Below are 10,932 nucleotides of genomic sequence, written 5' to 3'. Positions count from 1 at the left end.
ATAGCACCATCAGACCATCTCATTGTAGACGCTAAAAGATGTTTGCAATTGTATTAACGTGCACGAAGTCAGAGTCTTGCAAAGGCCCTGCAAAAGAATTTTGAAAGGCTTTCCCTATGGGCGCTGTTCTGCTTTTCTCATTTACTTACACATTTTTCGTCCCCATCAAATCGGTTTGTACGTTACAGACAGGAGAACACATGATGACAATGTAGATGTTATTGTAGGTAACACCACTATTGAATTTGCTATTATAGGACTGCTCTTCATATGACAATTAACGAACATAATATAACAAACATGAACAATATATGAATAATATGCGTCCCAGCACCCAGTGGCTGGGGGAGGAGCTGAGGCGGTGACATCAAGTGGCTAATATAGAAAGCCTCGTTATCAACTTATACGTAAACATTGAAAATTATGAATGTTTGCATTCCAAGGTTTCAAGAAAAGAATATTTGCTGTAGAAAAGAAACAGATAAATAGAGATAACGCATTTGTCACGCTTGTTTTCTATATTTAAGACAAGCTCGCATTAATAGAGGAAATTCGTAAGCGGATATAAAGTAAAGGGTCTTTGTATATGGACATGCTTGCGAGATGGAAGAGGATATGAAAATGGCGACTTTGAAAGCAGGAGAGGTTTATAACACCGCGGCTTTATATCGATCTCGTTCTGTTCCAGAAAATATTTCTGGCGATCATGCATCAAAACAATCTTTTAATGTCATCAAAGATTTCCTATCAAACATTGGTAACTGGCGGGCGAACAAGCAGAGAAGAAAATTAGCGAGTAAACGAAGCATCGCTGAGAATGATAGTGGCGAATTTGACTTGCATGATGTGAAGAGAGTCAAAGATGCACATAAACGGCTTGAAGGCGGTGGTCATGTGTTTGTAGCACATACCGATCATTATATAACATGGTGTGATTTATGTGGTGAAACGATGTGGGGTTTTGTAAAGAGAGGTGTTCGTTGTCAAAGTAAGTATAGTATGTACGCTGTTTAGAAAATACAAGTGTTTTAATATTGTGCCGTTAATATTGATCGACTATGCCACAAATTCGCGAAATTCTTTTTTTTTATCCCTTATTTGTGATATTTTACTGAGTATAAGTAGTAATAAGTATTTTACTTCTCAATATACAGCACTCAGCTGTACATACCAATTGTAGATATAATTAATTAATGAAATTATATATTAACACATTATATACACATGTTTGTACTTCCTGTATTTAATATCGTAATAAAACAGCGTTTATACATTCCAATTTCCAAGTCTAACTTATGAGATGTACTAACTTATCCTCCCCCCCAAGATTATTTTACTGTGTTTTTAAAGAGAGAATATTGTGATTATTGGGTCAATTATTATACAGTGTAAAGTCATAACCCAACCTATTATTATGGTAGTTATATCAGGTACCTATTTCTCCCAACTCTCTTCTATCCCTACTGTGTGTGTTAGGTATAGTTTCAAGAAGAGAATATTATGGTTAATGAATTTACTATTATAGTAATAACATACTTTTACTGACCTCCTGCTAGGTAATTACTTCCTCTTCCAGTGTCATGTCAGATTTTTACTATAGCAGCCAAATTAATGAGTTAAATAGTAATACAGCATAAGAGGTGCCCCTGTCTCTATTCCTTCTAAACACTAAGACTTATTTGTGGACTTACATACCATTTTTTTCAGGATGTAAATACACTTGCCATTTACGGTGCAAAGATGAGGTATTATTAGAGTGTGACGGAGGTCTCATTCATGATGCAAAAGAGATGAGCAGAGAGGAGATTACATTGAAGACCCTTGAAATACTAAGTCAGGTAGAAACTGTGAAATGCATATGTATTCATTAATTAAACCCTTTCTGTTTTCTATACTTCTTCTGTTAAAAACCTATTGATATTTCTAGGGGAATGTGAAGAAAAATGCCCCTGCTGTATTACCTAGTGATTTATCACCTAGTGGTTTACTAGCAATGATTGAGGAATTTAACAAGACAAGTCTTGGCCTGATTATGACACTGGTATGTATTTGACATTCTGGTTGATCTGCATATACATAAGCAGCAGACTGTGCAGAACCTTATAACTGTGATTTCAAACAGAAGGATTTATATTACATTGTTTTTTACTTAGAGCTACAACTCAACAAACGATGTCATTTTCCAAGGTTTTATACGTGTTGCTATGAATCTTTTACGTCCAATCAATATTGTCGCTGGTGAAAGACCACTGTCAATTTTTGAAACTGTATCTTGGAGGAGAGAAGGGTCTTCTACTTCATCATCAAAGGTGCCATAAGACTTTAGTCAACTCTTAAGTCAACTCTATTGTAGTGTAATCATTTTCCAGAAGTTTCAAATTAGTGCTTTTTACAGCACATTTTGTTTTCTTACGTATACACGTGTACAACAATGATATGACATATGATTTATGTTTCGCATGGTGCAGTAAAGCAACATAAATATTAGATAAAATTATTTTAATCAATGTGTATTTAATTTGAAAATCATATCACTCTAGCGAACAAAAACATCATTTTTCCTTCCTCCGAACACTATGAAGGCCTTGCACATTACTAGTGATACAACAGCTCAACAGGTAAGTTAATTGCTTATTGTACACTATGGTTTTGTATAGTACAGTGTTGATTCAATCATTATAATCCTCATTATTAAACTTCAAGGTAATTGTTGCTCTTCTGAAGAAATACAAGATTTCTGATCATCCCAGGAAATTTGCCCTTTATGAAAGATACCAAGATGATGATAATGGTAAGGTCTTAGCTTTGTACTGTACTCTTATAAATATGATATCTTATTCTACTATATACTGTAGCTAAGAATGTTGCTCTTAATGGTAGCTACAAGCTTGACCCTAAAGCCTTCTCCTCTCCAACACACCCATATGTTAGCCACATGCACTATACTATACCTGGTTGTGAGCAGCGAAATGAGCTATTTGACTTGTTTTCCTACAGTGATATTGCGCAGGATTTCTGATGAAGAAAGACCGTTGGTGTTACGTTTAATTTGGGGAGGCTCTGACAGAAGTCACTCATTCTGTTTACAAGAAAATGAAACTGGGGATATCATGGTATGTTAAGTGGTGGTTAATTTTATAATAATATAGTTTATGGCTATGAAATTCTGATGTCTACCTACTAGTGTTGTCCTAGATGCAATTACATATGTAAGAGTAAGTTTTACTTCTACCTATTAGTATTGTAAAATTGTTATTTATATGTTTTTCAGTGGGAGGCCTTCTCCATACCTGAACTACAAAACTTTATTAAGATCTTAGAAATGGAGGAAAAAGAATATGTTAAACGGGTGAGTATAAATATACTGTACGTCCCTTTCTTGTTTCCTCAAGACTGTACATGTTAAAAGTGTGAACTGCTCTCTCGTAGCTTCTACAATACTTCTTTTAGTTTTTGTATGCTTTAAAATGTGTATGTTTTAGGTATTGACGAAATATCGCATGTATCGCGATCAGCTTGAGGAAATAATGGCTGAAAGAAAAGGAAAGTGAAGTTAGTTCGTATGTATATCAATAAATTATCATGTTGAAAAGGTGTTTGCTAGACCACGTTGTATTTCCCCGTTGTATAATGGTGACTATATACCTCCTAGAGCACGTCATTTATTGTGTTTTATGTACCATAGTCATAGACATTTATCATATAAATTTTAATGAATTAAGATGTCGCGACTGTTTTTCAGTGTTCATAGACTTTCAGTGCAGTTTCCTTTTTCTTTTGTTCAATTAAACAACTCTATAAATCTGTGCCAGACTACATATATGGCTAGAAAAGATCTGTGCCAGACTACATATATGGCTATACATAAGAGTGCTTCAGTTCAAGCTATGTTTTGGAAACATGTCTTGGTTCATAAAATGTCAAAATATTTCGCGCTGTTTTCTGATTGCATTCATCCTATATATGTAGGGGCTGGTTTTATGAAATCCGTTTAAGCTGTTATTAAGCATAAAATAAAATAAAATTCGTATACCATCAAGTCATACAAGGATGGAGTTTTTATACATGTATAAACTAGCTACGTGTTTATTATTATTTAATCCAAAATATTTACGTTTAACTTGTGTACGCGAGAGGTTATCTAAATTTTAATATTTTGCCGTTTAAATGTAACGGGCTTCGTAAAAGCAGTCTCTTGCGGAAGTTTTTGAAAATACAATTAAAATCATTGTATAATACTATGACATGCAGATATTTGAAGTCTTCAGAACATTTATATCCCATTTTATATGTATTTTACATGTGTCATGTATATATCGGCATTTAAAAATATTTTGTTTTATCTTGACGGGAGGACAGTCTGTAATGTGTAATTATTGATAAACTTGTATAACTCTATATATAGGTTGAATGTGCAAAAATAATGTTGTTTTTAATAATAATAAATAAATAAGGTATAGACTATAGACTATGCTATGCAGATTGTTTTTTTTAATTCCTTATTTTTTAAAATTCCTTGATACGATATTTTGATCGTCACGCGTGACCTACCACCCTCGTGATCACAATAAAACAGAAATCATGTTTTTGAGATGAAAGAAGAAAGACATAATAATGATCTGGTTCCATTTTCTATTTGTTCCTTGAAGTCATGCCAGTTATGTCGTAACTCACCGGCGATGTTCGTGTACGCTTTCCGACAGGCCATGTTTTGTTATCCAGCATTCTGTGAGAAGAATTTTCTTTGTGATGTAGAACGTTCTGTTGTTCCGTTTGAGCTGTCATGTCGAGTAAAGGGATTCCGGTTTAGAAACAGCACGAAATTACCGACGTTTCCCGACCAGGTCTGCGTCCGTTCTCACATTTTTCCCATTAGGAATTTTGTATTTTCTTCCCTTAAACAAATTCACTTTTGAATGTGTTTGGGAAGTATTGAATTTGATATCGTGACCGAACTCAATCTGGTAAGTATGGTTAAAATGAAGAACCTTGTTGCATGTCAGGTTAAAAAAATTTCTGCAATTATAACTCAATTTGCATCTTTTTGTGATAATGCTAATCTTATTTTGTTAAGACTGTCTGTTCTCTGGTGCATATCCAAACAACTGGCTTAGCAAAATGAAGGTTTCTCTGCTGACTCTCTCTTTCCAAGTTCTTCTCGTTATTTTATTCGGAGTATTAGTTAGATATGACACGAATCAGGCAGAAAAAGATATTAAAGGTGTATCTATATCTAACATAGACCGCTATCCAGTATTTCAGGATGTTCATGTTATGATATTTGTTGGCTTTGGTTTTCTTATGACATTTCTAAAGAAATATGGATATGGCGCAATTGGTTATAACTTCTTTCTCTCAGCTCTGGCGATACAGTGGTATATAATCATAGCAGGTTGTATTGAACATGGTGGAACGACAGGATTTACAATCGATCTTAATATTTCCAAGCTTATTGGGGCAGATTTCTCGGCTGCTGCGGTTTTAATAACGTTTGGTGTCGTCCTCGGTAAAGTTAGTCGTTTCCAGCTCTTCATTATTTGTATTCTCGAGATCCTGATGTACTCCGTAAACGCTTTCGTTCTTGAAGAAAAACTAAAGATTGCAGACATTGGTGGTTCGTTGATAATACATGCATTTGGATGTTACTTTGGTCTGGCTGTCAGCTTCATGTTAAGGAGCAACAATGTTGACAATAATCCTAAGGAAGCCTCGGTCTATCATTCAGATATATTTGCAACAATTGGAACACTCTTTCTCTGGATGTATTGGCCAAGTTTCAACAGCGCTTTGGCACCCAACGTTAACGATCAACAACGAACTGTGATCAATACGTATTTGTCCCTTGTCGCCTGCTGTGTCACTACTTTTGCATTTTCACCTTTGGTCAACAAAAAAAGAAAGTTGAGCATGGTTCATGTACAAAATGCTACAATAGCTGGAGGTGTTGCAATTGGTACTGTAGCTAACATGGTCGTTCAACCATGGGGTGCCCTCCTCATAGGCACATTGGCTGGTATACTCAGTGTTCTTGGTTATAACTATGTTTCTCCATTCCTGAATGGCACCTTGAAGATTCATGATACCTGTGGGGTGAACAACTTACATGGCATGCCTGCGCTGTTAGCTGGGGTTGCAGGAATTATCTGCGCAAGATTAGCATCGAGAGATACCTACAACGATAGCTTAAACACCGTATTTGAGGCCCGAAGTCATCGTACAGCGGCCAAGCAATCGCTGTATCAGTTGGCAGCTGTTGCGGTCACTCTTGGTATAGCCACTGCTTCTGGTTTGATTACTGGATTCATTGTCAGGCAGAAAATATTTTATCCACCACGGCCAGTACAAATGTTTGATGATGAAAGTTATTGGGAGATGCCGTCAGTTGACAGGGATTCAGCGAAAGAAGGTGCAAAGGAAGAATTACTTGTGCTTGAACCCACAGGCGAACTGGGATACGTGTGACTTTAGATTTAATGTTTTGTTAGGGTTTTTATTCTGCTTTTGGAAAATATGTTTCGTCATGTTGTGTTCAGGGATTAAGAATAGAAAGTGTGTTATGATTTAATAGGCGTCATTGAATTATCTTTTGAAAACTGATTATTAATAGCTAACAATGAAGAGTTGTAAGTTGACGGTTTATAATGTGTTGACTGTTGAGTATTTAGTATATATCATAACATATTTGTTCGCATGCATAGGTGTTATATTTGTAAACAATATATTGTAATAGTTGTTATTCTAAAATACGGTTGCATTCGTGTAATACCAAGCAGCAGGCGGCCGCACATGTTGAGTAAATTTTAAATTAACAGGAGAAGTAATTGAGATGCTATCTTTATCTCTCAAATGCGCGGTGAAACTTTCTAATATCCAACTACATTAATGCGCCGAGAGGATCACGTGCGGAGTCAAAATTTTTGTTAAGAAGGGACCTGCATGTACACTTGTAGGATACGCATACGCTGCCTAATTTTTGCTGAGGTGCATAGGGCTTAGAATTTCAATACAATGGGCAGCCTACTGGCTACGCCTCTAGGATGTGGCCAAACTGAGATTGAGTTGGTCTTACTGCGAGAATGACTTCTATGGAAAGAAACATGTTCTTCTTCAGAGTTGTCGTATCATTCTTTTATCTTCCCTATTGAAATGAAGCTTTTGTTGGAATTCGAATGCATGATCAACGCAGTATTGTGTAAATAGCATTGTTATTAGGTTGAGGCATTCAAGTAAAGCGTCTTGTTTTCAATTGCATGGGTTTATCACAAGGCAATCAGATTCTAATAAAGGTTTGATTTCAATAGAGGGGACTTTCTTTGGGACGCCCTGTATACCATATTGTCTGAAAACAATCATTAAGATTTCCACTATCTTGAATTGATGCGGGTCAGTGCATGTATGTCACTTGTGATGGGTTAAAGGCATTATACATAAAGGATTAATATGACAAAAATACTTTATCTACTATACATATATATAGGCAACTATGCTTGAATTTACGCTTGAAATAAATCAATCTGGGGCCGGTTGTATAAAACTCTTTAACTATATTTTGCATAGTTAAAGCGTAGTTAACTCCGAAATACACGACTCTGATTGGCCAATTAGTTCTGCCCTTAACTACAGTTAAAAGTTAACTATTGTATAGTCTTTTATACAACTGACCCCTGAGAGCTACAAGGAATTTCATAAACTGCTAAAAACTAATCAAAGATGGCGGACATGCAGTTCCTTGCTCTCAGTTAAATATTCTACTGAAACAAAGCTAGATATGATAAAACGTGCTTCCGCGTCATTTTCAGTGGAATAAAAAGCTATTGAATTTCCAGTATTTCCAATCTCAATCTTGAATACAAGTGCACGATAACTGAATGGATTTCCAAACTGCTGTGGTCACGGTTTAACCATTTGCTTAAATTCTAAAAATTAATATAGAGTGAGTTTTTTAACGTCTAAAGTAAAAATATAGAAAGTAAAATCTATAAAAAGCAGCTTTGGTTCATAAAACCTGGTACCTTATAGTATATCTTCCTTATACTATTTGTTGACAGGGAATGGTCAGTAAAATACCTTCAAATAGGATTTTTCTATTATAGCCATGTCTTGCATCTTTAACTATATCATTAATTTCTTCATCTGGGATATTGTCTCCAATATAGCGTAATACAGAACGTAATTCTGAAGAAAATATATATCCTTTGTCGTCATTATCAAATGTTCTAAATGCCTCAACTAGTTCTCCTTCATCCAAAGTATTGTTATTGATGTTTATCATCATGTTCACAAATTCGTTGAAATCAATTGTGCCATTTCCTGTAAAATCAATAAATATAGCTTAAAATAGTATCACGTACCACGCATTTTTTGAGGATGGATCTAACGAGATTGCATGGTGCTCAGAGTAATAATGGTGTGATGCAAAATAGGAATGTTTAAACGATTCTTTCATGAGATATCTTTGTCTTTTTTACCGTCAAAATCAACTGTGTTCATAATATCTTGTAGTTCAACTTCCGTGGGATTTTGACCAAGACTGCGCATGATCGAACCAAGTTCTTTTGTTGTAATATATCCACTTTCATCTTTGTCAAAAAATCGAAATGCATCACGATATTCTACGAAGTATAAAGTTCTGTAAGTCTCATTAAGCTCTAGTGCATACCGAATATCGCAGAAAACCAAGTTCTACTCTGTGCATGCATTTCCATCGTTCACGTTTTTATAGCTTTGGCGATGAAACCTCGCATGAATCAATGTTGTATCTGAGAACATTCTCGTTTCTGGCAGCTCGTCGAAGTGCGATGTGATTAGAACTCGCCACGTGTCAGTGTTGATAAATGCAAAATGTGCTGTTTTAGAGCTAATCAGAACTGGCATATGATATGGCAACGCATTTGGAGGCCCACGCGTCAAAAATGCAAGCTCTCTAATCAAAAGCTGTGCACAAACATTATAAGCAAGTTCCCGGAAATTGAAACACGGGCAACTTTTCAACTAATAGAATACGTCCTAATTGATATGTTTAAATATTTTTGATTTCAGCAAATTTTGAACTCGAGCGCTTAGATGAGGGGAGTCTCGGGAGACGTTAACCTAGGGAGTAACTGAATACCTTCCACTTGCTCCTCTGTGAGCTTGTCCTTAAAAAGTAAAAGCATATGATATCAGTGACTATTGCATGCAAGGTAAATATATATAACTAATTGACAAATACAATCAAACAGTCACAAAACCAATTTTAGGGAAACGATGCTTTACCTTTTCGGGCCTATATTGCCGTCCCAATAGGCTACGAGGACTGGCTATTTACTGTACTGCTGTGGACTCCCACTGCATACATGTAATGTACTATACTGCTATTTACTTTGTAGACTCCCACAGAACAATCGTGTAACCGATCATGCACTAATCATTTTCATTCTCGGTATACTTTGATGCCGTTATGCGGTATTATATCAGTATATACTGATGATTCCTCTGACCTCGGGCTGTTTGCGGCCTTGTGCTTAAATATAGTTTTTCATTTACATGCAAAGACCAAACATTCATTCAGATCAGGACGCGTACTTGAAATGTTGTGACTGACGCTTCTTACTTTGAAAATATTTAAATTTGTTTAATAAGCGACAGTGTAGATTTATTGTTTAATTTTGATCTGGTTGCGTACAACTACAATAGTCAATATATATCGACAAGTAGAAGCAAATGTTGTGAAACGAAAGCTTGCGAGACGATTTCTTTTCTATATTCTTTAATTAATTTTAGGGAATTATACTTGTGTCGGCGACTCCTTTACATAAAAGTTGTTATAATATATTTCCGTTCGTATTTTCCATGCATGCAGTCTCGTATAGGAAATAAAAGCGGTATCATGAGAATACTTGTGAAGCACGTTGGACGTGCAAATCAACGATGAAATTCTTTCAAAAAAATGAAAATTTTTAGAACCTGTGTCGGCATGAAAAATATATTTCCTATATATAGCCGTTAAGAGTAAAACGCACGCTTAACGTATGCAAATCATCAAGGAATAAAATCTAGCAGACTTTCTACAACAAATAAAATAGTTTTTCAAATAATTATGACAGTCTGGCAGAGCAGAGATAAGCTATGCCTGTTGACTTGAAATCATCGTGTACAGTGCTATATTTTCAATTCGTTTAACATGTATTCTTTTGCTCTGATCGACTCAATACGAAATTCGGGAGTTAAGCAGATGTTTAGAGATAGATACATGACATAATCTACACATGGTCAACAATTCAACATGGCATATTACAGAATAAAGTAAAGTGACGTACCTCCATAGAAAACAAAAGCCTGATGTTCGCCGTTTCTTGAAGTATTAAACTAGAATATATTGCCTAGGTGTCCACACGGTTTAGTCAGCAATCCATATGTATTATTATGTCAATATAATATGCCTGATATTTATTGTTCCCAAAATAATGTCTTATTTATAAAGCACTGTCGTGAAAGGCCAGCTGTTTCTACTGTATTTTAATAATTTTATTTCGAACCAGCAGCAATCAAAACCGTTTAGCTGAGTTAGATGACTGCCGAACTTGCATGTGATCTTTTCAAATTCACTCCATAATCCAGTTTAATTTTTTTTCTAATTTTTATCCTCATGAATATATATACAGTGGGCCTTAAAACGCTTTCAAGAGACATATAAAGATTATTGGCGGGGATAAACTATTTATTACATTATTTATTCTATATGGCAACCGCTGATGGCTGAGTGTTGCAACTGTAATTGAATATCGTTATATTTGAGTCTGAACGTACTTGATTAACAATATTGTCTATATTACATACTGAAAACAGAACTTTGGCGTTGCTTGGCATCATAAAACCCTACTATATTCAAACTATAGCTGCCTGCCAATACTTCAAGTTTACATTCGTGATGTGTATTGATTGAACTGTTTT

General features: G+C 35.4%; 2 protein-coding genes and 1 pseudogene across 2 annotated transcripts; 2 read left to right on the top strand and 1 right to left on the bottom strand.

Moving 5' to 3' along the window:
* The first annotated feature begins 419 nt into the window (after positions 1-419).
* On the top strand, positions 420-4,484 carry LOC114521320 (ras association domain-containing protein 1-like). The gene is made up of 9 exons (XM_028541723.1): positions 420-988; positions 1,708-1,838; positions 1,928-2,041; positions 2,154-2,309; positions 2,541-2,618; positions 2,704-2,791; positions 2,998-3,113; positions 3,272-3,349; positions 3,483-4,484. Exons 1-9 carry the CDS (start codon positions 604-606, stop codon positions 3,549-3,551), a joined length of 1,215 nt encoding a protein of 404 aa, XP_028397524.1. The 5' UTR covers positions 420-603; the 3' UTR covers positions 3,552-4,484.
* Positions 4,485-4,643: 159 nt separating this feature from the next.
* On the top strand, positions 4,644-7,587 carry LOC114521319 (annotated as a pseudogene).
* On the bottom strand, positions 7,584-10,927 carry LOC114521322 (calmodulin-alpha-like). Its single transcript, XM_028541724.1, has 5 exons — positions 10,299-10,927; positions 9,110-9,137; positions 8,469-8,612; positions 8,068-8,310; positions 7,584-7,916 (listed from the first exon to the last, which is right to left on the bottom strand). The coding sequence occupies exons 1-5, from the start codon at positions 10,302-10,304 to the stop codon at positions 7,891-7,893; spliced, it is 447 nt and encodes a 148-aa protein (XP_028397525.1). The 5' UTR covers positions 10,305-10,927; the 3' UTR covers positions 7,584-7,890.
* Between the last annotated feature and the right edge of the window lie 5 nt (positions 10,928-10,932).

The sequence above is a fragment of the Dendronephthya gigantea genome, unplaced genomic scaffold, assembly GCF_004324835.1.
Source record: "Dendronephthya gigantea isolate DGI-Jeju-01 unplaced genomic scaffold, DenGig_1.0 000020F, whole genome shotgun sequence".
Classification (NCBI taxonomy): domain Eukaryota; kingdom Metazoa; phylum Cnidaria; class Anthozoa; order Malacalcyonacea; family Nephtheidae; genus Dendronephthya; species Dendronephthya gigantea.
This window is presented reverse-complemented; position numbering and strand designations above follow the sequence as displayed.

What these genes read in the sequence shown, in the direction of transcription:
- LOC114521320 (XM_028541723.1), top strand. Translation starts at nt 604, where the DNA reads ATGGAAGAGGATATGAAAATGGCGACTTTGAAAGCAGGAGAGGTTTAT. An exon ending in ATACCAAGATGATGATAATG is followed by an intron (nt 2,792 to 2,997) that starts GTAAGGTCTTAG and finishes GTTTTCCTACAG; the next exon opens with TGATATTGCGCAGGATTTCT. An exon ending in AAAAAGAATATGTTAAACGG is followed by an intron (nt 3,350 to 3,482) that starts GTGAGTATAAAT and finishes TGTATGTTTTAG; the next exon opens with GTATTGACGAAATATCGCAT.
- LOC114521322 (XM_028541724.1), bottom strand. An exon ending in GAACACAGTTGATTTTGACG is followed by an intron (nt 8,311 to 8,468) that starts GTAAAAAAGACA and finishes TTGATTTTACAG; the next exon opens with GAAATGGCACAATTGATTTC. An exon ending in TAGAAAAATCCTATTTGAAG is followed by an intron (nt 7,917 to 8,067) that starts GTATTTTACTGA and finishes ATTAATTTTTAG; the next exon opens with AATTTAAGCAAATGGTTAAA.